Here is a 25,665-nt window from a genome sequence, read left to right as displayed (position 1 = left end):
TGTTTTCATTTCCACCTTCGTGATGACGCGATATTGTAAGCTACCAGCCAACATATAAAGTCTCGCTATAACCGAGCCGTATGAACTTGCTTGCGTGGCCTAGGGATAGCGTGAATGCAAAGGTTTTGACTGGTTGATTGTGATATCGCCCTCCCATATAAAAGAAGAAACCCGAGTTGGCAGCTCCTGCCAAAGCCAGTCCTGCCTACGTCCGGTTTGTGCTCGGCCCTGTCAACTGAGAGCTACCGCCTGCCACGACCTCTTCTTCTTCTCGCGGTTGCTAGGCAACGAAGGTCAGTGTAACCACGGCCGAGGTGCGACTACGACGAGAGTGCGATCACGGCGAAAAAGCGAAGTTTGGTTTGGTTTGGTTTGGTTTGGTTTGTGGGGTTTAACGTCCCAAAGCAACTCAGGCTATGAGAGACGCCGTAGTGAAGGACTCCGGAAATTTTGACCACCTGGGGTTCTTTAACGTGCACTGACATCGCACAGCACACGGGCGCCTTGCTTTTCGCCTCCATCGAAAAGTGGCCGCCGAGGCCGGGATTCGATCCCGCGTCCTTGGGAACAGTAGTCGAGCGCCGTAACCACTGCGCCACCCCGGCGGGGTTTTGGTTTGGTTTGGTTTGTGGGGTTAACGTCCCAAAGCAACTCAGGTTATGAGAGACGCCTTACTGGAGGACTCTCGAAATTTCGACCACCCGGGGTTCTTTAACGTGCACTGACATCGCACAGCACATGGGCGCCTTGCTTTTCGCCTCTATCGAAAAGCGGCCGCCGAGGCCGGAATTCGATCCCGCGTCCTTGAGAAGAAGCGAAGTGGCTGTGTGTGTAGCTCTCGATACGAAAAGCACTGGAGCAAAGTGGCTGTGTGTGTAGCTCTCGCTACAAAAAGCACTGGCGTGCCCGGCTACAATGCGCACGTCAAATGCGGCCAGTGCAACGTATTGAGTAATTGGCGTACACTTTGGGTCTGCAAGCACAACTGTACCATTTATTGTCAGCATATTATCTTACAGAAACTGTTCATGACTTCAGTGTCACTAAAATACTGTATTTTATGCAGTTTCTCTCTCTCTCTCTCTTTCTCTCTCTCTCTTTTCTTCTTCAGTGCATCGAGACTGCGCTGAAGCACAACAGTATGATGCTTATACATACACAACAAATGCACACAGGAATCTTACCACTCGTGCCCGCCACTGCGAAGCAGGAGCAGATAAATATGTGACAAAACTATATGGCTGCGACGTATTGTTTGGCGACATGGATGCTGGTGGTATAAGTAGCATTCCCTGACAACAAATTCATCGACAACAACACAGTATCAATGCTTCACTCTGAGCTGCTAACGAGAAAGATGAACTTCCTCTTATTTCTCTTCTACAACAAGGTTTCTTCCTGCTTCTTTTCGTATTGAATGGCTCAAGTACGCCCATTCATTATTCATGAAAAAAACTGCGCAGCCACAAGAGCAAGTGCTGCTAAGTAACCTCACCAGAGATGGAAGTTATATTTTTAAACTTCCTATGCACTAGAAAACAGGGTCACCAGGTTCGTGCAAAGCAAAGCATATCGCTTTTCTTTGAAACTTAAACCATTGGGTTACTGAGAGAACTATTAACGCCTTCGTCGGTAAATGAGATGCCTGCAAATAATCAGAGGGCAGTCGAAGCCTGATACTTGCAGCTCATTATAACCAAAGCGCATGGTGCCTGTGTAAAAAAAAAAAGCACGTGTTCATTTAGTCGTAAAGGTGAAGCGTAGTGATGAGCTGAAGTTAACATCTATCATACATATCAAGGGCCTTTTACGCCACTCATTGTACTCATTGATTACAGGCGTGGCTAAGTGGTGGGTGTTGGTTCTCCCGCCACTGATAAAAAATAAAGAAACGTTGACAAACTCATGAAAAGAAAGTTGACAACTGGCTTTGGCAAGTGAAAATATTGGCCAGAAATGCACGTTTCCCAACTCTGATACACGGTGACCATTGAGATACAGGATGCATATAGCATTCGGTTTTACAAAAAAAAAACTAATCGAAGACAGTAAATTGGTGCGCATTGTTTTAGTGATGTTAAGTGTTTGATGAGCGTCAACATATTTGCCGTTGCAGTGCTGATTTCGATTATCAGATACAAGAAACACATGCACAAGAATATATGTACACTGAACGTATAACGTGCAAATAAAGTTCCCTGTTGGAAAGCAGGCAACACCAGGAATCTTTGACATGGAATAACTGAAACAGAAAGGTGAAAGAAGATGTTGTTGTGATCAGGTTTTGACAAGGCAGGAGCTGTGCGAAAATGAAATGCGAAAACTTGGGGGTCGCCTAATGATAGCGCCTTTTCCTTCTTTTCTTCTTTCACTGTGCGCCTTTGCAATACACAGGCACAAAATATTACTCCACACACTTCCCACAACGCATTCTCTGGGCTCTCGTCCGATACGCTTGGACCAACGAGCTTTTATGAACTGTGTACAGCGGCTCGTTCGGCACGAAGAGGGTCTGGGTTCGATCGCCAACACAGGAAGTTACACCAATATATTTTATCGAATTAATTATATTTCCTGATTTCCCCCACTAAAGGAACATCCTTACTAGTTTTAGACTTCGTCTCGACCTTCCGCTGATTTATTAATTTCATTTTCAAAACCTTGAATCTTTATATCTGGTACACACCACCGGACCTTTGGGGAACAAGCTAAGCACTGTAAGTGGCAGTGATCTGTGCTGCGGTAATTGGTGTTTAAGATTACTGATTTATTTTTATCCGGTTGTAATGCATATTATTTAAAGGTATGAATTTATCATAAAGTATTCTGTTACGCTATATCAGCCCCTTAACGAAGAACTAGGAATTTGACAGCAATAGCTATTCGGTGACGGTGCAAACATAGAAGCAGTGAGAATACTTACTGTGTAGAAATTGCGGAAAAAAAGTTTTTTTTTTTTTTTTTTTGCGCTGTGAGGCAGGTTTGACTAAAGAAACCCAAGACATCTTTGGAAAGGAGTTACATCTACAGAGATGATTTAGCGCTGAAACAAATCATTATAGTACGCTTTTTTCTTTACCTCTATGCTCATGAAGAACAAATATAGTTTTATAGTTTTTGTGATGGGGTACGTATACATCACATTAAAAATCTTTTTGTTTTCATTAGTTTATAATTCGCATAGACGTTTCTGAAAAAGAAATTCCGTCATTTACTGCAATGAGTGCAAACGACTAATCAGAGATGTAATATCTGTCGACACTTAATAATCTTGGGCTTTGTAATCACACACAAATAAAAGCTGCTCTGAACCATTTGTAACGTCTGATATTTTGTGAGTACGGAACTTATCAGCCTGTGCCGCTGGATGTGCGGTGCTCCTTTCACTTCCACTAGGTGTGCTCTTTTACTCTTTCTTTTGAGCTTTAGGCGCAAGACATGTGGTGTGAATGGGAGCCATGTCTCAACTGAAGGTTAATGGCGCTAAAGTCAATCTAAATTAGGGGCAAAAACCACTGACATCACATCATGGTGCCGTTGTTTATAATGGCCATTATTTCATAGGTTTACGGACTGTTTGGTAAATATATCAGCATTATTTATGACAATCTTGCATGTTAACGAAATAGGAAGGAAATAAGATCAAATAATTGCCTAAGTACTTGAGCTCTGACGCATTAGCAATTTAGTTTTATTACTGCTCCTTCATTCGCATCGTACAATGCGTTTCCAAATATTTAGTTTGCTACGGCCTTTTATCAGGCCTCTCAACATCTGTGCACATGACGAATTAAACTCTTACACTGTACAACATTGTACCATATCAATAGTCACCACTATCAGTACTTTCAGAGAAACTTGCCGAAATATCACAGATTCAGCGTGCACTCCTCTTATCAAGGCAGAGCACTGAACCGAAGCAGCGTTACTGCTTAAAAATTGGTTTCCGCTGCTGCCTTGTTGACAAGATGCTAACGGTAGCGCGTGACAGTAGCATCTTGCTCTCATGTATGGTTTCTCTGCTTAGTTACACCTAATACAGTGTAATCAGGTTACATGACCACTAGGTGATAAGATAAAGATGCAGCCACAAAGAACGATGAATGGAGATGCATTTCTGCTTTTCTTTTTTTTTTTTTCCAAATTTTATCCTCTGTAATTTTGCTGCAACGGAAGGTCAGCTCAGTAAGAGCCATGTCCGAATGCATATTGCATGTGGTAAAGGTCGCTTGTGGAGTTTGGAATTCTCATGAAGGTTAAAAGTAGGTCACTGTTCGTAACTCACGTTCAAGCTTTCTTTTTCTAAACGAAAAAAAGGAACCTAGCCGCACGACTTCTCGCTCGCGCACGGGCGTACGTCCATGCGAAGCTGAAGCAGGCCCTCAACGTGCATCAACATGGTGTTTTTAGTTGTGTAAGTGCGCAAAATATGTAGGGGAATCGAGTCCGCATACCTTTCTCATATCAGCAAACTGTAACAACATATAACCATCACAGTTCTTCGCGCGGTCATATACAGCGTGTCCTTCCTCAAACCTGACACCAAACCTTTCCGCAGACACTTTTAAACAGCGAAAATAAAGTGGACAGCAGTCGAGAGACGCACAAGACGCACGCTTTCCACGAATCATCACCCTGTGCGTCACCTCACCCTCTCGACTAGCGTGAGAGTGAGACTGAAGAAGAGGCACAAGAGTGTCTTGTCCAAGTGACTCCAGGACGCGGCTGCCGCTGAGTTCCTCTCGCGGTTGCGCCTGAGCACGGCTTCGCTGGGCGCCGCCTTCTGCTGACTCAGGGCAACCTCGACCTCATTGTGCATGCCGTCTTCGCCTTCTTCTCCCGGTCTCAGATCGTGACCCTCGCCAAGCGATCCCTGGGACGGCGGCGGTCCCTCTACGATCTTGTTACTGCCGTCGTGATCTCTTGCGGCGTCCTTTTCTTTCGCCGTGTTGGTGCCTTTGCCCGCGAAGCCGGACAGAGCCGTCTTCTTTTCGCGCGCCGATGGGAGCTCGGGAGGTATGTAGTCCTCGGGGCATCCCAGCTGCTTAAGGGTCAGTCTGGCCACTTTGGTGCCGCTGCTCAGGTTGCCCGGGGCCGGTGTCTGTTCGAAGCTGCATTTGACGTGCCGCAGCTCGCGCCGAAACTTCTCGTTGCGCGTGGCATTCTCCAGGTGTAGGATCCATGCCAGGCGGCAATCGCAGCCGAACTTGTTGCCTGCAGTTTACAAAATTGGTAGTGAGCAAGTTCTTTTTACTTCGGTTAGCAACAGATGACGCAAGGAAATCTGCGGATAAGCCCATCGAACTGAAGAGACACAGAGGGAGCAAAATAGATTAGAAGAAACGTAGTGAGACACACCTGGCAATGCTCGTACAGTTGGCTGTCATACGCATGAGGTAAAGGATAGAAGGAGTGAACAAATGTCGCATGTTAGGATATCAGGGTTTTCAGGAAATGCAATCTATTCGCATATAACTGTCATTACCTTTTCTCATTTTGAACAACCTCCCTTTTCCTTTCTCTTGCAGAGTGCACTTCAACCGTGCTCTGCGGACCACTAACGCACGCTAGCAGAGGAAGGGCACGATTTTACCAGGTCTTACTAGCCTTACGTGAAGTTGAATTCCTCCTACCCCTTTAAGCCCCATTAATTGCGAATATCTTCGGTGTGGAGACGAGTATTTGAAAGATGTTACATTATCTTGAGGCTTCTAGGGTCCAGAATGAGTAGTTCGCAGTCCTTTAACGAAGCTTCCTGCGGGTTAGCGAGGACACATCCTCTTCTATACCAGTCAGTGCTGTCCAAACAAGTTCTATGCGGCTTGATTAAACCTAGCACGGCTTCGTAACAATCGCTGTCTCACACCCGTCACCGCCATGAAGATTAAACTCTCTCGTGCGTTCGCTCGCTTCGTTAACCGTTTTTTTTCCCCTCGTGGTACTGGCGAGCATTCTTCCGGAGGTCTTCGGGTACCAAGAAAAAACATTCGACGTCGTTTGGTCACAGAAAGCAATTAAGGCACTGGCGCTTAACTAACCTGAGCGAGCAGAATGGTTAACGGGCTTTGCAAAGTCTTCCGCTAACAGTATACAGCGACAGCATGCAGCCGCACAGCCATCAAGTCGCATGCCATCTCGCAAAGCTGTTTGATAACACCAAGTATCTCATCAGAAAGTTGTGCCAGTAGAAAGACGTGGCTTCCTTGACACCAGGCAACACTGGAAGGAAAATAGCAGTGAACGGCGCGACGGCAGCTACCTGCTGTAAGCACAGTCCATAATAATTGCGCGTGGCGGCTAACGACTTCTGTGCATTTCTTGAACCAAGCGGTGCTTTCGGAATGTCAAAGTGAAGCTCTGAGGAATTCTTCTTTTTGCGTTTTGAGCACTTGAGTGATTATGCCAGTGAGTTTTCTATCGCAAATAAGATGAAATCATACAGGGTAAAGGGACGTGAGTTCCCTAGGAATCAAAATAAGGCGCTCATATACAAATGCTAAGGACGTTAGTCGGACGACAGTTCGGACAAAAAAGATAGACGTAGGAATACAAACATCGTTAAGAAGTATTAACGACTTAAATCTCGTGCTAGAAACTGTACTAAAGCTCGCGTCAAAATAATAAAATCTGTAACGGCGGCATTTTGTGAATTGTTCTAAATCTGCAGCATAGAAGAAAAGGCATTATCAAAAACAAGATCATAGAGTGGCTTATGCCGACTACTGTATAAAGGCACGTCCAGCGCTCTTTCTGATTTCATTTCCTACGGCCACATAAAATTGATAAAATCGGGTACCCGAATTGGAAAAAAAAAATATAAACATCCCACAGCGCCATGCCCGAAATACGGCAAAATATTCTGCAGTTACGTCGTATTGTCATTTTTGTTTTGCAGTTTTGAAGATTTTTCAGTACTTCTTTTGTGTTGTCAGTAAGTCGGTAGTACTTTCGGGTTCTAACTACACAAAATCGTCATGTTACTACATACATTTCTGTTCTTTCTCATAACAAGTTCCCTGTCAAAAATTGCACAGAAATTCGGTTGAGAGAACACAAAATTAACTGCAGTTTCCATCGATTTTGCGGCACGTGGCTTTCATTTACACCTGTTATACTGAATGTAAGGGATTTCCCAAATCATGTTCATGCTTCCATTCCTTCCTATTCTCTGCATAAAATGTTTATCCCCGGAGTGCGTCAAATAAGTTTTACTTTATTTTTACCGTTCGGCAAATTGTAGTAACCTGAGCACACGGTAAAGCCGTAGGTTCTTAAAATAGATATTGCGTTAGATATCTGAGCCTTGCAGGACATTTTGTCAATGGATGTGGAGAATCCATGAATAAACGACTGTTTTTGTAAACCTGACTTAGGCTGCTTTTATTCCTGCTGATGCACATATTAGTGCATATATAATAAATGATTTGTATTAACTGCTCTTTACTTATGTGCAGTATTCGCCTGCGTCATTACAAGAAAATGACTAAGCAATTTAATGAACACCGCCTTCATGCAAACCACTTTCAAACCAGCTTTTACAGCCAAGTATATACCGCAACGACGTCTAGTTACATGATATACACTCGGCCAGAGAACATGTTTCCGATAGAGCCGATTTCTTTTAATATGTGCATGCCCTGAATGCGTAGCAAGAAGCCAGAGTTATGACTTCTTTTACAATGTCGAAAGTCGTCGTAAACCAATGTCAACTTGACGTTGTGTTCCGCTCGTAATAATGAATAAGAAGGTGGTCTCACTTGTGCAAAACCTATTGCGGAGCGGTCGTCCATAAAATGCTTACTCGCAAGCAAATCTCTTTGGGCTACGCACGGTGCATGTAGAGTACGGAACTGTCAATATAAAACGGCATATTCTAGCCGAGCTAATAAGGCACGATAATGATGAGGTAGGGAGGTTTCGCCAAGCTGACTAATTTGCAATAACACTCCAGTGCACTTTCATGTTTGCTTTGAACGGCACTTAAGGAGCCGAATCAAATTTCTGATCCATGTAAGAAATTCATTATGAAGCTATAGGCTAACCGATTTGGGCCTTTGAGCCTCAAACGTAAAATGGCTTGCACGTGGATACCTCACAGCTCGTCTTACGAAACGGAAGGGGTGGCTCTGCCCATTTCTATGTTGCTGAGACAACAATTTGAGCCACCAATGCACCGCTATGGTTCAATCTTTTTAGAACTCTATACAATCCGTTCAAGTAAAAAGCCTCATGAAAGGCAGCTCAGCTTTTAAAGAGTTCCATGTTTTCTATACAGCTTTAATTTAGACAATTCTGGACACACTTCCTTCGTGGTAAAAGAATTAAGCGCCAAATATTCACGAGACAATGTTTACCGAGGAACATTGCCAAATCGGCCAAGTTGACCACGTCTGACCGACCGCTAAGCAAGTGAGAGCAAAAATGAATAGTGTGATCTAGATGGCAATGACGCAAAATTTATTTAGCTTATATAGGCGGTACGCAAGTGCTTTTCTTAAGAGTCGCCAGTATGAACAACACGTGCATAAAATTGTCACGAAATAATTTTTGGTTTGTCCAGCGTGTACTGGGTTGTTCTACCAACATATGGTACCCTTCGACTGGGCCTGTATGTCGATTGGGCAGGCAGTTCAGGGCTACATGCAGAAACAGGCAGTGAACCTTCGATCCCCAGTACTGTGTTCACCCTTCGTCGTGTTTGCATATTCTCCCGTTTTTGCTTGCTGATGTCGATAAGCCAACAACGCTCAGATTACTTTTTTTTTGTTTTTCTTTATGTGAGGCCAAGAAGTTTTTCTTTTAATCTGCGCTAAAATAGTCTTGGCATTTTTAGCTACAGGCGCTGAAAATTTATCATTTAGGGCATTACAAAAATCACTCATGACTTGATCGGCATGCACTATTATTGAATAGCGACAAATTATCAAACATGTATTTAAATTTTAGTCTGCCATCAACGTAGCATGCGTGACTGTCTACTGCTAGGACCTCGAGGCTCGAAGCCTTAGTTCCTGCTGGCACTATAGATAATGCGAGCGTAACATAGCGTTATGCAGGTCAGAGTCTTCTATATCATCATCATCATCATCATCATCATCATCATCCTCAGCCTGACTATACCCACTACAGGGCGAAGGCCACTCCCATATTCCTTCAATTAACCCAGTCCTGTGCGAGCAGCATCCACTTGACCTCTGCGAACTTCTTACCCTCATCCGCCCTCCTAATTTTCTGCCACCCCATGCTACGTTTTCCTTCTTTTGGAATCCAGTTTGTTGCCCTATTTGACCATCGGTTATCCTTTCTTCGCCCTGCATGTCCTGCCCATGCCCATTTCTTCTTCTTGATTTCCATTAGGACGTCATTGACTTGAGTTATTTCTCTGACCCACTCTGCACGTTTCCTATCTCTTAACGTTATCTCCACCATTTTCCTTTCCATAGCCCTCTGCGTTGTCCTCAACTTAAGTAGAACCCTCTCTGTTAGCCTCCACGTTTCAGCCCCATAGGTGAGTACAGGTAAGATGCACCTGTTGAACTCAACTCACCGGTGAGGCTCATGTCGAAGGATTCGGAGTCGATCTTCCGCAAGTCTTGGACCGTCCTCCAGGTAAGCGTGAGCAGCTGGTTTTGCGTCAGGTCAACAGTGATGAGGTTGGGTGCACCCATGAACATCTGCGCGGGAAGGATGCGCAGCCGGTTGTGGGCCAGGTACAAGATACTCAGCTGAGGCAGGCCGTCGAACGCCAGCGGATCTACTTCGGTAACCCCATTGTACTTGAGGTCCAGCTCGACCAGCATCGGCATGCCGCTGAAAACTCGAGCCTCCAGCCTCTGGACCTTGTTCCGGAACAGATCCAGCCGAGTTACTCCTGAAAGACCTTTGAATGTCCGGTCTGTTAGGTTGTCGATGGCGTTGTCGCTCAGGTCTACTTCTTTGACGTTGGACAGATCAGCGAAGGCCATATCTTCAATTTTCGTAATCTCGTTTCTTTCAAGAAACAGCTGCGTCAGTGCCGGCAACGCTCGCAGAGCCCCTGCAGGAACTCTGGTCAGCTTGTTGTCGCCCAGCTCTAGCCTCTTCAGGCGAGGCAGCTGTGCAATCGACTCGTTCTCCAACTCAGTGATTGCGTTCGAATCGAGCGTTAGCCAGCCGAGCCGGGTAATATTGTAAAAAGAGCGCGTCTTCAGCGCACCCAGGTCTGACTGAGTAAATTTGAGGCGTTCCAGTTTAGAGCAATGCCTAAGAGCTTCGGATGGCACGAAGGTGAGCTTGTTCTTCAGGTCGAACGCATTAAATGACAAGGATACGACAGAGGGATGTTTTTGGAATGACTTGAATACGATGTGATCGGGAGTTAATGGCCTTGTGACGTAACAAGACACGTCCGTGGCATCGTCTGTGAAGTCTTCGGCGTCACAACGGCAGTACATTGGTTGATCCATTAGCCGACACAAATTAGGAACCATCTCCGGCACGTCGGCAGAAGCCACGAGCGGGAAGATGCATGATGATATGATGAAGCAGAGCCTGAAAAAAAAAAAGCACCAAGCTGGTTTAATTCCTGCTATAAATAAGAATGGAGCTACTGTGCTAATATATTCGGCTCAATGCTGGTGCTTCGGACAGTCTTTATTTTGTGCATTGCTTTTAATTCGAAACTGTTCTAAAACCCTGCGTCTCGTACCAAATCCTAAACCCTAAATTCTTCACGTCCGACCGAATTTCCGTTTTCTATTTTAAGAAAGATAATTTCGTATATCTGCGCCAGATGACACCCACGTGATCTTGCTAACGCTGGAAGGAAGTCCATTAATTTCAAAGAGCCGCAGACGCGTGAACCTAGCAAGAAGCGGAGCAGTGAATCTGTCATTAGGCCCCTCTTCGCACGCTCGGCGTCCAGTCTAGCAGAGTGAACAAAAGCGCCAATAAACCGCTGCCATGAGTGTAGCGAGCGCTGTTCTCCTAAACGGCTCCCCATCGCCTCTGATCGGTTCAATCCTGCGGGGTCTCCATTTACCCAAAGGGCTTCAATCAAGCAGAGTGGCCCGCAAAGGCGACGCAGCTTCGTCGCTAACCCAATAATCGGGCGGTCGCGTGCTGAGACCCTGCTGCGATGGCTCACTGAAATTAATCTAGACTCAAAGCGGCGTAAACACGTAGGTTTCTGCTTTGCTGTCTTCGCTTATCTGTGCACTTTCAAAATCGGATACAGATCCACCAGTGTTGACTCGCAGTTGCTTCACAACGTCATTTCACTACATTATTCCTTTTGTTGCAGCCTTCGGGGTATCTTCATTCAATACCAGAGCCTGCCTGGATGATGATGAGGATAGAAGGCAGGAATGAATTTCTTCGATTTGCGACGTGCGTTCTTGTTATGTCTGCGTCGCATACCTTTTTTATTTATTTTTGTTGCTATTGTTGTTGGCACGGACGGAGTCGCAGTTGCCCTACATCAACACACGTTCAACATAGTCCATTCTGCCCAGGTACCAGAGCGCTGCAACTCTCTTTTGCGAGGTTTCGCATACAAAGCAAAATGAAACACGGGTAAAGGGAAAGCCTCAATGCGCCTGTCAACTAGTTAGACATTATAGGCCGTCTTCGCCTGGACAATAGTTCCTTATTCCACTCGTAACAACTGCTTCAAATATTCTTTCTTTCCCAGGACTATTACTGAATGGAATAAACTGAACAATGAGACTGTTTCACTGCCATTTGTAATGAGACTGTTTCACTGCCATTTGTAAACTTATTGTTTTGCTCACACCTCAATCTGTAACGTTTTTGTGTTATCATTACAATCATCTGTTTGCCATGACTTATTTTGTTTGTTTGTTTTCTGCCTTTTATTGAACTCTGTATTCCTGCTTGTCTTGCCTATGCTACTGTGCATTAATGCTATACCCCACCCTTCTAAAATTCAGCATGGCATAGCAATATTTATCAGTAAAAAAAAAACGTTTTGTCAAACATACTGACATTGGTTATGACGGATCAACCACTACTGTATTGCCGCGTGGTGGTAACAATGTCAAGGGTTTGTGGTAATATTCTGCCGTGACGCATGAGTTTGACAGCACGTACGCAGCCTCGGCAGAGCGATATTAATTCGTAATGCGATTCGGAATTAAATGAAATATCGAAGGAATGCTTCACTGATGTTTATATTATATAGCAATCAGACTTATGGGCTCTGCGATTCAATAAACATTGCAATTTTTATTTAATCTGTGACCGTAAAGCCGAAGATTTCACTGGATTCTAAGGGAAGGAAAGCGTAGCAGGAGGCGGCAGAAAGTTATTTGGGCGGATGAAGTTAAGAAGTTCGCAAGGGTCAAGGGGATGCAGCTAGCACAGAACCGGGTTAAGTGGAGAAATATGGGAGAGGCCTTCGCCCTGCAGTGGGTATAGTCAGGCTGATGATGATGATGATGATGATGATGATGATGATGATGATGATGATGATGATGATGATGAAATCCGAAGACATCCCAAGTAGCACGCCGTCAATGGACACCAATGGCAGTCTAGGTTATTTATTGGAATGCAGCCTACTCACTCAATGGCTACCAAATATCTTCCACCCAAGCATGCCCACTGTCTCCTATATAACGTACAGTCGTGAGCAGAAATGGTATACAAAACTCAGCCGGTGGCCGAGCTCGAGAAAGCTGCATGCCAACTTTATTTAGCAACAACTATCTAAGATCGAGACAACAGTTGCAGGGCCCAATTTGATCCACATGAATGTGTCATTTTCGCTGTCCCTCACGCTGTCGCTAGATGGCATTTCAATGCAGTTTTCTCAACCTGTGTCACTAGCTGAGGGTTTGTATACCACTTTTGCTCACGACTGTACATCGAGCCACTCTCACTGGCTATCCAATACTTTCACAACCAAGCTTACTCACTAGCTTTTCATAACTGCAATCCAGCTAGGCTCATCGGCTGCCCAACGTCGCCCACCCAAGCTTGTCCCCTGGCTTTGCATAACTGGCATCGAGGCAATCCCATTATTGTTTGATGTAGTTTTCTGCGACTATTTTTTTTTATTTGAAGGGTGGTACGGCGCAGAGGCAGCTAAGGACAGCATGCGTGCGCGGTCCGACGTCGATGCACGTAGACGAACCGCCTGTGGCTGGAATTTCCGGAGCCTTCCACAACAGCCATAGCACGATGTCATAGCACGAGCCGCTTTGGAACGTTAAACCCCGCAACCTAAACCAAACCTGGTCAGGCTTCGTGAGAGAAACGACGACAACACAGAGTAGCGGTACAGTTCCTGATTAAAAAACGAACACGCATGGAATCAAAGCGCTGCAAGATAATAACGTCCTGTATTATGTTATTTCTTCTATTCCTTTCCTGGCACGAAGTAAAGAGCGTAAAGGTAGTTTTTCGGACATGCTGCCTGGTTGTCTTGCTGGTGAATATGGGTGCATGCCTTTCACGCAACAGCGCGGAACACCACGTGGAACATGTAGTGTCATTTCGGGCGTGTTAGGCCATTGTTCCTGCCTTTCGCTGGAGGCGGCCATCTGCACCGCGACGAAGCTGTAGGGAAGCATGTCCCACTGGGCAAGTGACTTTCCATTGTTTAGCGTGTCATAGCTAGGACCAGGTGTGCTGGCTTTTGGACAAGCGGTGTCGCACAAGCTTACGTCTACACTCTCTTACCTGGGAACAGTGCTCGCGCGCTGCGATGAGATGCTATTGGATAGGACTCTGCAAAATGAAAACAATGAAATCCAGAGGTAAAAAATGCGTACCCACTCTTTCCTATGATCAAGAGGCTTCGAAAGTGAGAAATTTTGCTGGGAAAAACTAGCACGAACGCCGATTTGCCGACAAAAATAAACGCTAAATCAAAGGGTATTACGTCAAGTCTCCCAAATGCAACTTCCAAGAGTTGTATACAAGTCAGTCCTTGGCGCTGTCTCGCATGGGATGCGACAAAGATGGATATCAAGACAGTTAACACGAAGGGTGCCCGAAAGGCTAACCGCTTGAATTCCGCAGACGTTCATGCTTACACTGAAAGTGATGTTTGCAGAAATGAAGGTGTAGGGCGCTCGCGGTAATGTGGATGCTTCCTGACTGACATCACTTTTAGGTTTAATAAGTCGGACTTGCACCGAGTTTTGGTTTTAGTGTAAGGATCTGAATGGGAATATGCGCCAAGTCCCTACAAAGAGGCACCCCTAGTGTAATGCGTCAGCAGACTACGCATTATTTCTCGTTCCATCTCATGCCCGACACGCATACCCACGTCTATCTCCACCGCTTAAGTTTTGGTCCTGTGCTCCTCGCCCATCCCAAGCTTCCGAATTAAACTTCAGGTATCTAGTGTAAAAATGATTAATGCTTCGATGCTAAGGTCGGGCACATCTACAGAAAAAAAAACATCTATTGTTCCTCATAGGAGCTCTTCACCGAAGGCATCTGCTGTCAATCAAGATGTCGCGATTAGATTAATCTGTTTCTAATCTCCTCCTCCATGCTCGTGCAGCAGTGCCGTGTTTCATATCAGACGGTATGAGTGACATCATGAGACCACACGCAATAACCGAATGGGCACGAACTGCCTACTTCGGCAGCACTTTTGACATCATAACTGCACCCGCCGTCACACTTGTGTGGATCGATCCCAAGTAAAACACGGCTAACCCTATGCTAAGAAGGCACGTTCCTTCTGATCGACACTATATATCCACGTCAGGCAGTCGGTCACGTAGTGGGGTCGATTACGACTATATGGTGAGTATATTTGTGCGACCTGAAACGTAAGCGCTCGGTAAACTAATACGCATTTGATCTGAACATGTTATATCGGCATTTCCTTTTTTTTTTTTTTGTTCGTGAAATTTCACAACGCGCTTTCTGTATGAGGGAGGGGTGTACCACTCAAACAATCGACTTATTTAACTTTGTTCGCTAACAATGGGGTATTTAAATGTGAGGCTTTCCGCTCAGAGAAAAGATCCTTGCACCTCTCCTCCCTTCTTTGTCGAATCCGCAAATGATCCATGCCCAAGAAAGCACAAACCACAAAAGAACGACTTAGAACGGTGACCCTTAGGTACGCGAGGGAAGCTCGTGCGTTTATTTATCGTCCCATGCTGACAACAAGACTCTGCCCCAATCTTACACATGCCGTCCCTTTCTATAGGCCGCGGCGGCCGTTGCGTCATCGGTACAATCCGAAATAAAACTTCCGCCCACCGGCTTGGAGGAAAAGAAAAGCAATGCCCACGCGACAAGGAATGCGGGCAAGCAAGGGAAGACTGGAAGAAAGTAAAACGTGCGGCCAGTGAGACTTCTCCCTCGCACCTGCGCCGGTCATAGGCCAGGAGCGAGCCCGCTGGGAAGTGCCTCGCCTACGCGCGCCGTTTATCGGGGACCCCGCAATAAATTTTCGCAAGAGGATGAGAGAGGTGGAGAGCCGCCACCGTAATACACCTTCTCTCTTCACCGGAACGCAGCGCTCGCGCTGTACTTGCGAGGAGCGCTGGGCTGGTGGCGGCACTCCAGAAAAGCTGCCCTTGCCGTCACCAATACAACGTTGCCACGGGAAGCGGCTGCTAGAAAGCAGTGTCCCGGAACGCCTACGCCGCCTGGTAGATAACACAAGCTGTTCGTGCCCCGGTCACCCTGGTCGAACTCATGCGCCACGTGACCGTGCACGGCCAGGTGGTTCCCTTTGGGTCAGTTCAATGCGGCTACAGGAGAAGCATCGTCGTCATCGCTGCTCGCATATTGGGCTCTTGAAAAGTGCATTGGCGTATGTATAAGTGCTAGCTAGGTTGAACCCGCTCCACTCGCAGAGGGTTCCCTCTATAGATCCGACTGCCAAGGCGCTCGAGACTGTATAGCCAGGTTACTGACCTGCGGTTGGAATCCAGAAGGCCAGGATTCCGCACTGTTCTATTCTTATTACTTCCGATAGGATGTCAGACCCGTTGTTTTGAGACAACGTGAATATACCATAAAAGACAAGATAAATAGACTCTTTAGGTGAGAAACATATTTAGCGCCTGATGCCGGCACGCCTCTGCGGAAAGCACACTGACGAAGTGAACCCGCTGGAGCAGCGCATGCGTGTAGTGCCTTCCTTCAGTCCGCGATGGTTCCGTGGAGGAAAACATGAAGGGCGAAGGCCGTGCAGCTTCTCTCTGGTCCCCTTAAGCGCGCCGTCAACACCAAGGCGAACCTAAACAACATTTTGGAAAATTGAGAAGGCGCAAAAGTATCTTGCTTGACGTATATAGCTGCTGACAGAAAGCAAAGCATAATTGATTTTTTTTTTTTGTCGTACTGAGGAATCAGAAGTAACAAATGGCAGAGATAATTTATTAGAAAAATAAAAAGTAACCACGTACAAGTCGCCGGCGGGATCCGAACCCAGGAGACCTAAATATTGCTTCTGGTTCTTTACGACGAAGCTACGGCGGCGGCTGTTTAACCTCCTACTTTCTTAGGTATTTATGTTACGTGTAACCTATTTTTGAGAGAGTTCGTCAGCGCTATCCTCCTCCACAGCGGCGGACGTGGAACGCCCTCTGATACAACGAGCGCCGCGTAGAAGGCGATCTAACGGATAGCAGATGTATGCTAGACGTGAAGCGAAACGGTACGACACCATCCTGAAGTGTGTACAAGAAACGGTTGCTTCAAATGTTGGTACAAACTCATGCGCTATCCTCTCACCTTTGTGTTATGGCCAGCCGACGCTTGTGCCGCAAGTTCTGCACGCTTCGCGTGATTAAAGAGTCCCGCATTCTTGATCGTATGGGCAAGCAACGTCCAGTGTGAACACCTCTCTACAAATACTGAGCGGGCGTGGTACTACGAAAAACTCGTTGCGTACTTTCGAAAATTTAGCTCGAACTTTTGACAATCCATAAGACATGATAGGATGCAAGAGTGACTGCGTTCCTATTTTGCAATCTATAAAACGTTCTATTATGCAGCTGACAATTGCTCCCTTACTGTTTTTATTTACGACGGTATAAAATGGCACAATGATCCTCTTGGGATTAAAGAATAAAATCTTCTGCGTTCACCAGCCGTCTCAAGGGAATATTGCCAAGGTGAACCTCAGCCATGGGGGAGAGAACATTCGAAAAAAGTTTATGGTATGCCTGGCGCTAAGAAATGGTGCGGTATTAGCGCGGTCAGTTATCCGTCTTTCTCGTCGGGACGGCGCGTTCGTCATCGTCAAGGACTAAAACTCTTGACGTTATCCAATCTTTCCTGTTCACATTTTTCTTTCATTATTTTCAACTTTCATTCATTTCTCTCAAGGTCGCCAGACTTCAAGAGCCATGGCCTCTAATACAGCCAAGGTCAAGAAAGGTATCCTAACGCAGAAGCATAAGAAATGAAAATACGCTCCACAGCGCCATTCACAACGAAGCCTAGTTTAGCCTTTACTAGCTGACTACTCGCGAATAACAGCTGGGAGCTTTATCGCCATGACACTGACTGATCACAATTTCACCGAGCAAGACGGCACCATCCGCATAGACTCTTGTTTGGCGGATGAAGACCGTGGTCTGCGGCAACGCAGCTCATATCCTGGCGCTTGCTATAACTTCCCGCTGTCTCAAATAAAAGCTGTCGAAAAAAGTACTGCGTGTTCAGTAGCAGTCGAGCGTAAACGTGAGCCGAATGGCGTCGACGTAGGCTGCTTTCTGTCCATCAACTAAGCACGTAGCTCTCACGAGCAGAGCTAGAGTTCGCAGCAACTTTTCCTTCGTGCCTGAAGACTCACGCCGCTGCAGAAAGGTTCACTGGCAGTTTCACCCGTCTTCTCTCTTAGTTATCGACATTTCTTTAAATTGGACTTTATGAAGATTTCCTACTAAACCACACATTGCCCATGGATGAAGTTGTTACATCGCTGTGCATCTTCCCATGTTCATTTTTATGAATGTATGACTTATGAAAAGTCTATAGTTGTATATTCCCCACTTATTCACCGCCGCGATCGTTGTGAAGCAACAAAACTCCTAGATACCCCGATAGAGGCTCTTCCACTCGTCTTCGTGTTTAACTGCTCAAATTTTAAGCGCCTTTTTAAGAGCGAAACACTGGAATTTCATTTCAAGCAAGAGGCATACAGGAGCAGGCTGCGTTGAATACTTTTTTTTTTTTTTTAATTTCGTAAATATCGGCTAGAATGTGGTGCTGTTACTGAGCAGAAGAAATAATACATTTCAGATTCCGAATCGAATGCGGGTAGCGTACCTTAGCTACACGCCCAATGGAACACGACTAGTGCATCTTGCCAATCGAATCGAAAAGGGTATTTGTACCCAATGGATTATGATTGAAATATTTTTTTCACAATATTCAAGTTTTGTCAATAATCGTAGAAAGCGAGCACTAGGGTAGTTCTGAAGCACCAGCTGCGACGCTACGGTGCGGCGCTAATTTGCGGAAGTCAAGCAGTCGTTGTTAGAAGACTCAATACAAATCTCCACTAAGGAGACACAACACGAATTCAGTACGTTAACCCTATGGACCTCAAGGGCACAACAATTACCTGCCCTTATTGACTTCGTATGAGGACAAAGCATAGCCATACCACGGCCTCCGAGATAGTGTGTCAAGGCAACTTGTCAAAGCCTACAGGATATCCCAGTCTTTTTCGAATATTCGCTCGTCCCTATATCTTATTACCGTTGGGGATCAAATTAAGTGAGTGAGTGAGTGAGTGAGTGAGTGAGTGAGTGAGTGAGTGAGTGAGTGAGTGAGTGAGTGAGTGAGTGAGTGAGTGAGTGAGTGAGTGAGTGAGTGAGTGAGTGAGTGAGTGAGTGAGTGAGTGAGTGAGTGAGTGAGTGAGTTTTTATCCTTCCTAAATTAAGTCCGTTCACTGACTGGTACCTTCCGCCTTATTACCCTACCAAGGGCATTTGAGGTATAAATAAATAAATAAATAAATAAATAAATAAATAAATAAATAAATAAATAAATAAATTAAATTTACCGCCTTATGAGCGCTACTTAATCCCGTCAGGAACTGTACAGCTTTACCCAGAAAAATAGTTTCAAGCGTTCTTTTTTCTGTTTTGCGTATGTAAAATTCATGGCTTGCGTATTTTTCAAAATTCAAAGATTAGTGTTCTACGAATTCGTTCCTAGTATGTCGTCGCCGTATCGGTTATGACCACCTTTTTTACCTATTCGATATTGCTCTAGCCTGGCTGTTTATCTCCGTCGACTCGCATCTCAATGCCACCAACTGCGTCAGAGTATACATGCCAGTGCTCTTGTAGTATCCGAAAGAATGCTGCTGTATTATAGGAGATGAGAGAAGCACCGAGGCACGACAAGCGGGAACACGGCGGGCCTGCGTTTCACCATGTCCAGGAATCAGCTGCGGTCGCCTCTTTCATCATCTCTCTGTTTCTTCCCTTTCGGCTAAATCGCCGCGCCGACAATCGGCAGTCGCGGCAGCACCGCCAGCGTTGCTCGCGCTCACCCACTCCATCTTGCCGGGCTCTGTGAGTTCCACAGCCGACCCGGACCTTGGTCGGTGCTCGGTGTCCGCTTTCTTCTCCACACAGAACACCAGACTCGCACGCGCGCTCGCCTCCTTTCCCTTTACTCGGGCAACCGACAACCGGCTGCATCTACACTACCCACTCCTGCTTTCTTCCATCTGGCTGGGAGAGAGCACCCTGGCCGGCTCGGCTCTGCCGCCGCGGTAAATCGCGGCGGTGAAAGAAAACGTGCCTCTCGCACCGCTCGCGCACGGCGGCAGCAGCGGTGGAATCGCAGTTGTTTGGAGGCCGTTGCACCCCGCCACAAGAGCTCCAGACGGCGGGTTGCGCAAGCAAACCCTCAAAACAAAATAAAACAAACGCGAAGTATACGAGAAGGCTTCAAGGAACGACTCCCTCCCGGCTGCACTTTACGTTTTTATCACAACCATCACTTGTGTCGTCATCGTTTTACTTTCTTGGTGGTCCTCCTTTTTTTTTCTTTCGGTACCCACAGTAATTAAGAAGTACCGATTGGAGCACGCTTTTATTTTGGCTGCCACGTCTACGGGTGCTCGCCAAGATACCGCGCCAACATTCTGTGGGTGGCTTCAGACACTGGCTTGTGTAATTCCATTGCCACCGTATGGCCCCCTGTGAGCGAAACGATGGCCTTCGTTCCTATTTAGTAGGCAGAACATGTCGCATTTTTTTTTTTACTCTCAGTTCGCCCCCCCCCCCCCCCCCCCCCGCCTACAAACAAAACAAAACAGAGAAACGCAGATACGCGCCCCAACTTTCCCCGTGAACGACGTTTCTCTCGAGGCTGCATTTAAGTAGTCATGGTATCACAGGCGTGCTGGTTGAATAACTGGGTTAATAAATACTGGCACGCGCCGTCTATCTCTACGAGGTTGAACGCGAACTCAAGCGTATCTGCAACTTTTTGTTCTTTCTGCACATATGGAGTGAAACATTCGCCATCCATTACCCTTGCACCCGCCCTTAAAGAGGTCACCCCGCTCGTTTGGTATGCAAAGTGAGTGCCCATATTCTTCTGGCTCTTCGCGTTTCCGATCACTATCAGCAGATGGCAGTGTTGCTGGAATGACTTAAGCCCTAGCCGCCGATGTTTTTGGCGGTAACGAGTTTATGATCAGTTCATTTCTTGCGCGTCGTGCCAACCGGTGATTTTTTTACTCGGTTGCACGAGGTTGCAATCTGTTTTACAGTGAGGTCAAGTAAGGAGTTTAAGGGTAAATTATGAAAAGGGTGTTCACTGCGCCGCGACATTTTCTGCGGATGCTATCAAGTCTGGTTAAGAGTGGAAATGGTGAAAGCCACTTAACAAAAACAGATTTCACTGACTGCATCGTCATTGCCATCCCTACCATCACCATCAGCAGCAGCACTGTCGCTACAATCATCATCATCATCATTACCACTAACTGCATCGTTATTGCCATCGCTGCTATCATCAACATCCTCACTCTAGACGAGGAGAATTACGATCGCTTTCTCACGAGCCCGGAATGGATTACTGGTTTGCGCGCTCCGCAGAGGGTCGGAGGAGTATTGATTCGATTCCTAGTTTGATTCCCACTGTAGACAGATTCTTTTTCCTTAAGTGCCAGTTCGTGCGAACATTTTCTCTGGACGTTCCCGCAGCCCATGAGCCAATTAAAGAACTGCTTCCAGAGCGGATGATGCGTCTCGCCATCCCGATCCTGCTGGGATCTCCTTTCTGCGCAGACGCGAGGAGAGGACAACACACTATCAAAACAGACGATAGAAGAAAACAAAGCACAATCAGAACACGTTTCGAATGGCTCCGGAGCATACCGTAGGTGGAGCGCTGCTCAGCGCAAAACGACCGCGTCTCCATAGTAGGACATCAAGTCGCCACGTGAGCATCTGAACCGTCTCGTACAATGACTGCTTGGAAAAGTGGAACCGATGACATTCACTGAACTCTGCCCACTGAAAAGATTCGGAAGAAGGGGCGGGGGGTATCGGCGAGCCATCGTGTATATGACATCATGGCCGCAGCTGGTCTAGAAACCCGGCATAAGCTGCAGCTGGGCCGCTTCAGCCCATCGGCGTATGTACATTGCTCGATTGGCCTGAGCACACAATAGCGCTAGTCGTACACATCCGTCGCTTAGAGCTTTTTTCCTCGCGTTGTCCTCCATTCGCATCATAGGTGTATCCTAGGACACGCATAGTGACCATCATAATCACAAAGGGTTCATGTTAAAAGGGCCCACAGCTGCCCGCATCACGCATGTGATTACCTCGTCGCCAACGCCATCTATAAAAGAGGCACGTCCGGGGCGCTCTTCCTAGCACCAGTGCTCATCGCTCATGCTATTCAACCCCCGAGGGAATGCTACGCTTGCCCTTTCTTTGTAGTTCTGCCCGCGTACGATGCTCATGAGGCGGGCGACGACCGGGGGGCGGCAGCATTCTTTTTTTATTTCTGCTGTAGTTCGCACGTGGCGCCCCCTTGCTTGGTTCCGACAGCGGTGGAAGTGCTGGTCTACCAGCGCCAAAGCTGGCGACACCGTTGGGCTCAGAAGGGGCAGTTTGTCAATGCCCTCGAATCCCTGGCGTCGAGGCAGTCTGTGCTTGTGAGCAGGGCGGAAGTTGGGTCTGCGGAGCAGCGACGAGTCGGCGGCGGTTATCGGCCGCAATTGGCTGTCGCGGTGGGAAGTGACAAACGACGTCTGTATACGAGTGGACTGCAACAAGAGGAGAGGGTTGAGCGGGGTCCTGCACCATCTCGGAGTTCTCCCGGAATGAGCGCTATGGCCCCACAGATTTTCAGTGGGGAAGCAGTAGCGATCACCAGACTTGCGGTCAGCTGGGAAAGAGCATTCCAAAGTAACTGGATAATCGACGTGACAAGACAGCAAAACAATTATAAAAAAAAAAATCTTGGCTGCTTCATGATTAATAGCAATCGTCCGCGAATAAACGAAATGTCTGTCGCGAAGCGCGGCCCCATTAGTTACTACGTGTTCTTAGTATGCTTATCCATGCAAATGACATTTATAATTAGAAGAGTACTGTTCGAACACTGCTCACTTGCAGGCTGAATTAAACGCCACGTCTTACTAATTATTCATGGCATTTTTGAATTTTTGTATTCTGTCTCGGCTTTCAAAGCAAGGTATCAACTCCGAATTACTTATATTTTTTTCTGATTGCCACATACAAGGGCAGCATTTGAAAGAAGTTCACGAGAAAGTCCAGAGGGAAATGACTGTAGCATCATGATTTCTCTCTCTATTCATGCCGAGTTTCGAAAAACATTGTTTCCGTAAAGCTAATCAGCTATTGCTCAATTTATCTGATTAATAGTTCATATTCGGGGCGAAAGTACGAAGGTATATGGAATGAGCGCATAATCGAGCTCGCCCTCGCGTCCTCGCCTTCGCGCGTTAAATTCTATGAATCGGCTCCAACTCGTCCAAGGGCCGTATTTCATAATCTACCATCTTCCATTATTTTGGTTGGACGTCAGCATTAAGTCAGCATCAGAGGAAAGCAGAGAACGCCCGGTAACATGAATCACACGAAAAAAAAGAAATGGGCCCGCAATCGGTGGTAAGCATTGCTGCTTGCTGTCATGCAGCCAGTGCCGAGGTGCCTTCAGTAACGATCCAAGGTGCGGCTGCTTCCCACGGAAACTTCAACATCGCGGGTTGGTCGCACAGCAGCTCAATATATTATTAGCTTTTACATACGAACGTCAGGCTCTCTTATGAGGCCTGCCGTATAGAAGAATTCGGAACAGCCGAGGCTTTATGCGGGCCTGAATCTTGGAATAAGGCTCCTACATACATATTCATCATGCCGTATCAAATATTGCACATTAGTTTGCATTATATGTTTGCTCCTCGACATATTTGGCTATCCGCAAGGAAATTCATCTTGCGAGGATTCAAGTTTGAGTCTCAATATAATTTAAGTTCAATACAAACGAAAGCTATCTTATGAGGCCCATAGTGTTCCGAACTGATTTCGACCAGCCGAGCAGGATCTTTCATTGTCAGCCTAAAATCTACCTGCGCACACGTTTAGCTATGATATGCTACTGCCGCAGCCGGGCTGGAAATCGAGTAGCCGACCGATATGGCCCCTTTACCGACACTGTGAGCAACGGGTGAATCTTACGTATACGCTTACCTCCGCTCCTCACATGCCCGCGTGGCCTACTTCCTATATTCGTTTAGCTTCATTTCCTATTTTAAGAACAGCTATGACTGAGGACCGTAGGTGGGAGGGAAGTATGACATGTAACAACAAAACGGACGGCTGAGCGTGGCGCTGTGACAGAAACATGTGTCGTCCGTGACAGTTGAAACGGCGACACGTCGTGTAATGAGTTGCGGCTTGTGAAAGCAGCAAAAAGACAGATAGCAGACGCCAGTATTTGCCACGTGTCAGCGGAAGCCGCGGCTAGCGCGGAGCTGGCGCCGTGTCAAGGAGTGTCCATGTGAGGGGGGTCCACTCCGCCGAAAGGTGTCACGGCGGGGCGGGGCTGGTGAGAAACGCGAACGCACGCCAGCCGGGCAGGCACAGGCTGGCGCTGACCTCCTGTCTGCATGCCGCCCGCGTGTCTGATTCATACGAAGTCGGCAGGGCTTACTTTAGCGCGCTATTGATAGAAACTCGTTCGCAGCGGCAAACACTCAAAGCGGCGGCGTGATGCACAGACGTGCTTTTAGACCGCACTGTTTCGTCAATGGTAACGAAAGCTGCTTTATATCCATCTGACTCAGCAGAAATATTCATCTTCGAGAAATATAACCCAAGAACAGCTTTTTGTCAATGAGGGTATATAGGCGCAAAACAAATGCTGGAAAATTGCGGATGCAGTATGAATTTCGAGGGAGGGTCAGTGGCATGTCATTATTAAACCGTTATTCGGAGGGACACGGTAGTAGAACGTTCACTGTGTTCCTCCGTTGCACGAAGCTTTTCTCAGTTTTCATTTTCGGCATTGTGCGTCTTATTTGAACCATGGCGAGCGCGAATTTTAGGCAGACTGCTCGGTGGATAAAAAGATAAACATTAAAGCCGGAGAAAACTATGTTTTCATGGCAAATTCTCACCGTATAGTTCACCCCGGCCGCAGCGGCCGCTTTTCGATGGAGGCGAAAAGTAAGGAGCCCAAGTGCTGTGCGATGTCCTAGGTGATGCAAACTTCCACTACGGCGTCTCTCATAACCTGAGTCGCCTTGGGACGCAAACCACACAAACCAAACCGAAATGTCTTTAGGTATCCTAACAGGTAGCCCGTAATCTTCTTGCCCACGACTGCAGTCCTGTCTGTGTCTATTAACACTATATGCTGTCATTTGGCATAGCCCGCCATGCGCAATGAAGCAGAAATCGAACGCAATAAGCATAGAAAAATAGCAAAATTAATATAATTCATAAATATAGTAGATAAGCAGCGTTTCATAAAAAGAGAAGAAACATGGGGACGCTCAAGTTTCGCCTTAGTGAACGCAATAGCGCGTTTACCCGTTTTTTCTTACCGCGATATTTTTTTTTTCTTTTGTCTTCAAGTAGGTTTGTGTGGAAAGCAATACGCAGTATATGCCTCACATTTTGGTGGGCGCCAATTTGTAAATTGGTTTCTACTAATGTAAAGGCGCAGTATTTGTCCCAGTTTTTGTTGGAGAGCTGAACTATGCCGTAAGGAAAGGGACACTGCCTCAAATACGGCCGGCTTATAATGCCTCAATTTTTCCTAGCGCGTTCTGAACTCTTCACAACAAAATTCGAGCCGGAACTGGGCAACAGACAAGGCTTTTCGACTCATCGAGCTGTATACGCTCTTGAGTAATAAATGCTGCACGACGTTAATTGTAAGTAATAACTATCCACACAGCTCAAACGTCGAGAAAACCTTCCTTGTACTTCGAACACATGCAAGAAAAAACACCGACAGAAAATTCTTAGACGCCCAAGCCATGTCGTCATATATTTCGCTTGCAGTTGGAGTTGGAGAATGTAAGCATTTCGACAGAAAACTACCTCGCAATGCATTAAAATATGTGGAATGGTGTCCATTAATATTTTACCCATACACGTCCTATTCACACACTACACATGCAACACAGGTAACCTCGAACAATACAAAGTGCACATGAACAAG

At 46.5% G+C, this 25,665-nt stretch overlaps 1 protein-coding gene across 1 annotated transcript in view; it reads right to left on the bottom strand.

Annotated features, from left to right (window-relative positions):
* Window positions 1-977: 977 nt before the first annotated feature.
* LOC146185152 (uncharacterized) overlaps window positions 978-25,665 on the bottom strand; it is a 43,569-nt gene continuing 18,881 nt past the window's right edge. The window contains exons 2-3 of the mRNA XM_084606134.1: window positions 9,548-10,530; window positions 978-5,214 (exon numbers count right to left, since the gene is read on the bottom strand). Of these exons, the coding sequence (XP_084462260.1) occupies window positions 4,643-5,214; window positions 9,548-10,530 (1,555 nt within the window). The 3' untranslated portion in view covers window positions 978-4,642. The remainder of the gene's footprint in view (window positions 5,215-9,547; window positions 10,531-25,665) is intronic.

This window comes from Amblyomma maculatum, chromosome 6, assembly GCF_055883805.1.
Source record: "Amblyomma maculatum isolate TAMU_Amacu chromosome 6, ASM5588380v1, whole genome shotgun sequence".
Taxonomy (NCBI): Eukaryota; Metazoa; Arthropoda; class Arachnida; order Ixodida; family Ixodidae; genus Amblyomma; species Amblyomma maculatum.
Note: the sequence above shows the minus strand (reverse complement) of the source record. Positions and strands in the feature narration are given on the sequence as shown.